Source organism: Sceloporus undulatus, unplaced genomic scaffold (genome assembly GCF_019175285.1).
Source record: "Sceloporus undulatus isolate JIND9_A2432 ecotype Alabama unplaced genomic scaffold, SceUnd_v1.1 scaffold_1213, whole genome shotgun sequence".
NCBI lineage: Eukaryota > Metazoa > Chordata > Lepidosauria > Squamata > Phrynosomatidae > Sceloporus > Sceloporus undulatus.
In genome coordinates, this window is record NW_024804133.1 from 1 (window position 1) to 5,865 (window position 5,865).

Sequence of the window (5,865 nt, forward strand, 5' to 3'; positions counted from 1 at the left end):
CCAGAATTCCATGGCAGGTAAAATAGTGTCTAAACTGGATTATTTCTGCAGTGCAGATGCAGGCTAAGATGGCTTTGCACAGGAGATAGAAATGGGCCAGATGGAGGGATGTCTTCTGGGCTCTTGTGCAAAGTGGGAACAGGTGCATGGTGCCAGTGTTGGAAGCACTAGCATCTCCCTTGAGTAAATGGGTGCATGGAGACTATAGAGGACCAATGCACCCACCATCTTGCTTTCCTCACCTGTGAAGGAGTTGGCCTGCTGCTCACCTCACCTGCCCACATCCCTCCCTCCATCCATCTGTCCATCCTCTCAGGGCAGGACTGAAACTGTTTCCTTTCCCTCCAGGAGCATGACATCGAGACCCCCTACGGACTGCTCCATGTGGTCATTCGGGGGTCTCCCAAGGGAAATCGCCCGGCCCTCCTGACCTACCATGACGTGGGACTCAATCGTAAGTCTAGCACCAGAACACTGGTCAGCAAGTCCCAGAGAAGGCAATCCTCCCCCTCCCCAACACTCCTTTTGCATGACATTTGGGGCCCTTTTGGGCTCTCTGGCCGCACCTTTCTCCCCTTGGCATTTGCGGCAGAGTTTTCAGCAGATCCGTGTTTTCTTGACCATGATTTCTCTTCTCTTCCCCCCCCCCCCCTTCTCTCTCTTCCAGACAAGCTTTGTTTCAACACGTTCTTCAACTTCGAGGACATGCAGGAGATCACCAAGCACTTCGTTGTGTGCCATGTGGATGCTCCTGGGCAGCAGGCGGGGGCCTCTCAGTTCCCTCAAGGGTAGGCGCCTCCCAGTTTGACCCTTGCTGGGAAGGCAGGACCTTACTTGTGCAGTGCTTGTGTGTCTCTGTGTGTGTACCCAGAAGAGTACTTGCCATGCAGGAATATGCCATCCAAGCCCTCCCTGGGACAGATGGCCATTCAGCCTCTGCTTAAAAACCTCCAAAGAAAGGAGGCTCCAGCACTCTCCAAGGTTGTCCTTGGCATGCCCTTTGGAGACTGGCAGAGTCGACCAAACAGTCCCAAACCTGGCCAAAATGGTGGCCAGGAAGTGATGGAATCCCACATCCGGTGCCCTGAAAGGTGACCATGCAGGCTTTCAAGGGAGTGAAAAGCTGAGGACAGGTCCAAAGGAGGCTGAGATCCGGCAATGAAGAGACATAGCTTGGAGTTACAGCCCAGTTGCACTAGACCACTTCTTAACAGAATGCTGCCCAGCCAATGTACTGTGCACACAGATATGTGATGTGCAACCATGTGTCACCCTGCAATCAGGAGACACCACAATGCACAAGGGTGCCACAAGCGTAACTCTGCACCAGCTAAATGTAGACGTTACGCACCCACCAAAAACCCCATCTGCTGGCATGAGAGAACTCCCAGGGGGCTAATGGGTCCAGGGCCAGTCTAGGGGACGGAGACGTGTCTGTAGGGACAAGTGGGGCTTCTTCCACAGGGAGGCACTGTGATGTTGTCTATTTGTGTTGGGTGTGTGCTCTGTCTTGTCTTCTCTTTCACCAGGATGAGCTCTGATCCCCCCTTTTTATCTCTTGCTCTGTCTTCTCAGGTACCAGTATCCTTCCATGGACCAGTTGGCAGCTATGCTGCCCAGCGTGGTCCAGCACTTTGGGTGAGTCTTGGAGGCCTTGTTGTTGTTGTTGTTGTGACACAACAGTGAGGCAGGAAGAGAGAACAATGGCAAGGCTGGCAAGGAGAGGGAAGGTTATATACTGAGTGGGGAGTGAAAGCCTCCTTCCTCCTGAGAATAGCAGGCTACTGTAGTCTTCAGATGCGTTTGGACTGCAACTCCCATCACTCCTAGGGTTGTCAGGTCAGCACTATCCCAGGCCAGAACCCCCTTGTGATGGCATGGGGCCAAGCCCTGGGGCTGCTCAGGGGTGAGGTTACAAGAGGCAGCCCCAAAAGGTACCATCAAACATGAAGCATAGTTGCACAGCCTGCCGTTCAGCCACACAACCCAGGGACAAATCCTCTCAGCTTTCCCAGTTTGCAATTTGTCCTCTTATCATCCCACTTTTTCAGCTGTTGGGCAGCACTTTCACTGCCATGGCTGAGTGCTATGGAATGCTATGGCAAAGCTCTGGTGCCGCGACGAACTACAAATCCCAGAATTCCATAGCATGGAGCCATGGCAGTCTTATCGCATTATTAAACCCAGCAGGCAAATGAAAATACATGTGTTCTCTCTCTCTCTGCAATATTCTCACTCTTTTCAGGTTGTAAAAGCGTCAGAGAGCATTGTGAAAGCATCATTTTTGCCAAACAGATTACAGTATTTAATTTGGGCAAGTGGGACAGCTCTGCAACACTTTTACGATCCTCTCCCACAGTTTTACAACTGGAAGAGACTGAAAGAGAAAGAGGTCATGCGGAGGGAGGCAAAAAAATACATCTTTTCGTTTGCCTGCCGGGTTTGTTTAATAACGCACTGAGGCCCAAAGTGGTGCCAAAACCAGATTATTTCTGCAGTGCAGATGGAGCATCAGTTGTAGGGGAAAATTCTTGCATCCAGCAAACCTGAAGCATCTATCTAGCCCACAAGCCAAGGAGGCCAGCAGCTGGAGGGAGGACCGAGTGCGAAGGAGGCACTGATGGCTTCTCTCCCCTTAGGTTCAAGTACGTGATCGGGATCGGCGTGGGCGCAGGGGCGTACGTGCTGGCCAAGTTCGCTGTAAGTGGCTGCTGGACCTGAGAAGGATGGGCTGGTGCCTGTCTGTGTGTGTAAGAGAGATACAACGGGTTGGGATGGATTGGACCCAAGTAGAGCAGAAATGCTATCAACCCGCTTTTATTAATCAGATTTAGGAGTTTATCACATGAAGGATAAATATCACAGAAAAACTGCATAATTATGTGTAACCATTTCACACAACGTCACACAAAACCCGCCAGTAAAATGGTCACAAAGAAGCATTAATGCACATCTTTCTACTTTTGGGATTTCAGCGACAATTCATTTCCGATATCACTTTATTTGTGCAATTGCATGTGATAATCGTTGGCACAGTTACTCGCTATTTCTGCTTCATTTGCGGGATGCTTCAAATTGAGGGGTTTGAAGTTTATAAATATGAAATAGCTATGTTCATGTTATCAATTTGTATGAAGAAACAGGGACAAAGCTTGCCACAGATAAGCTCTGCTTAAGCAATTGAAGCTACACCTTGCTCTTTCCCGTAAGCGAGCCTGACCGCAGAACTATTTCATTAATTTAGCTTCCTTCGCAAGGCAACGGCTGAAGAAACTCCTTGCTAGTAACTTCAAGCCTAACTCATGAACTTTTGAACCTTGCACCCTTATTAGGTAGTGGACTGTTCTTGCTTTCTGTAATTGGCTTATGCTAGTATATAGAGAAGTAGGAAAATGTATAAGAATGTGAAAGATACAAAGCAGGGGGCGGCAGTTTTGGATTCACCTTCTTGGTGAGCTGCCAGCCCCGATCGGTGAAATAAACCTGTGCCTTACTCTGACCATATCTCGAACTCTGAGTCTCCTTTGTTGCTGGGCACTCCAAGAACCTTCTCGGAAGGGAAAAACTTTGCTCATATTTCCCTTACATAATGAGCTTTAATCTCTCTTTAATGTCAAAATCAGCCCCAGTGTGATAAATTCCTTAGAGCAGAGCCAGGTGGCTGCCCTTGGTGCTGTTTTCCGTGGCCTTTCCATCTAAACCTTGGCATGTTTTATTTGACATAAATCTCTAGGATGGTCACCATTCTAAGGACAAGCTTATCCCCTGCCCTTCCCAATATCATACTGAGCCTGAATGAGTCCAGAAGTAATTGCTCCCTCAACCTTTTGCTGCGGCTGCAGAGTCAGTAATGAACCAAAGGATGCCTGGAAATGTCATTTGGATGGTGCAAACTGGGACTGCAGAAACCTGAACTGGGTGCATTGGAATTTTATTGTTTGGTGGAGATAAATATCTCACAAAATGATAAATCCCAGGATTCCATAGCATGGGGCCAAACTGCATTAATTCTGCAGTGCAGATACAGCCAAAGACATCCACCCCAACTCAGATGCCGCCTTCTTTGATCTTCACTGTCTTGGTTTCCCCTTCTATGGATTGATTTCTTGGCTCCTTGATGGTTGGATTGCTCATTCCCCCCATTGCTTTTGCCTCCTGAAAGGGAATTAGGGGCACTAGAGGTCCCAGGAAGGTTTTGCAAATCCCCCAGGATTACCCAGGATGAGGCCGAGGAGGTTACAAACCGCGAGTAAATGTGTCGCGTAGTGTAGAAAATACTTAGGGTCCTACAAAGATTTTTTTGGAAAAATAATATTTAAGTAGGCAAATAAAAAATTACAGATACAGAAATAAACCATGGCTTACACACCTTATATGCCGAACCTCTTTGGGAGCATCTACACTGTAGAAATAAGGCAGTTTGGCACCACTTTAAGTGCTGTAGCTCCATCATCCCATGGAACCCTGGGATTTACAGTTTTGCAAGGTCTTTAGCCTTCTCTGCCAAAGAGTGCTGGGGCCAGGATTCTGTAGGATGGAGCCATGGCAGTAAAAGTGGCATCAAACTGCCTTGTTTCTGCATTGTAGATGCACCCTAAGTTCCTGCTGAATTGAACTAGGAAGGGTTTGCGACGGAGGGATTGGTCCCAAATTGCCTGTGGAAGCGTTCAGGGCAGAGGTTGCCTTCTTCCTGCAGGAAAGGGCTGTCTCTTCCATACATTTGTATTTGTGGCTCCCATGTGCGAAGCGCTTGCCTTTTGATGCTTACCCCAGCACTTGCTCCCAGAGGATGCATTTGCAAATTGGGAAGCTCTGACCATGCAACTCTTTATTTTTGGTGCAGCTGATCTTCCCAGAGATGGTCGAAGGCCTTGTTCTGATCAATGTCGACCCCAACAGCAAAGGCTGGATTGACTGGGCAGCCACCAAGGTATGCAGACCCTGCCCTGCCTTTGCCCAATGCAGCTGCGCATGCGTCGGTCCAGAATATCTCTGCTCTGCCAGGGTCCCGGCTGTTCTTCGTGACAAACAGAGAGGGATTGGCAAATGGATGCCCATTGCCTTGACTGGACCCAGGGAGGCTGTTTCTGGGTCCAGAGGCACAGAGTATTGGCTCCCTGCAGCAGCAAAATTCAATCCCTTTCTGCTTATGTTCTATTTTGAATTTCCAGATCTCTGGCCTGACCAGCACCCTCCCTGACACTGTGCTCTCCCACCTTTTCAGCCAGGTAAGAAACAAGCAGGTGGGCACAGGTACTGGAGCCAGTGTGCCACAGTTGCACCCCGGACATCCACCCGGGCATCCGATTTCAAAATCCAAGCTGGGTTGGGCCTGGCTTGTCCTGGGATGGGAACCCACCTTTGGAAAGAATCCCAGGGGCCTCTAGAGCTGGCAAAGAAGCCCATCATGAAACCCTGGGAGGCTCTGGTCCTCCTCATGCTTGGTCTCTCTCCCTTTTGGCTAAAATATCTCTGGGGTAGCCATGCTGGCCATCCCTTTTGACTGTCTGGTCTCCAAACCCACAGGAGGAGTTGGTGAGTAACACGGAGCTGGTGCAAAGCTACCGCCAGCAGATCGGGAGTCTGGTGAACCAGTTCAACCTCCATCTCTTCTGGAACATGTACAACAGGTAGGTCTAAAGGAAGCGTTCCTTAGCCCACTTGGATGGGTTTAAAAATGGGGGCTGGAGGATGGGACCATCAATGGCTAGTAGCCAGGGTGGCTATGGAGTGGGTCCCTGGTACACACTGGGGTTTGGTTCCAGGACCCCCATGGATAACAAAATCTGTGGGTGCTCAAGTCCCATTATATACAATGGATGATGATGATGATGATGATGATGATGATGATGATGATGATGATGA

The 5,865-nt window shown here is 49.3% G+C and overlaps 1 protein-coding gene across 1 annotated transcript; it reads left to right on the forward strand.

Moving 5' to 3' along the window:
• Nucleotides 1–342: 342 nt before the first annotated feature.
• LOC121917859 (protein NDRG4) lies at nucleotides 343–5,649 on the forward strand (the record flags this gene model as incomplete). Its single annotated transcript, XM_042443974.1, has 7 exons — nucleotides 343–454; nucleotides 668–788; nucleotides 1,576–1,638; nucleotides 2,640–2,700; nucleotides 4,844–4,930; nucleotides 5,172–5,228; nucleotides 5,527–5,649. Coding segments are annotated over 7 exons (609 nt in total), but the record flags the coding sequence as incomplete, so codon positions are not given.
• Nucleotides 5,650–5,865: the final 216 nt, after the last annotated feature.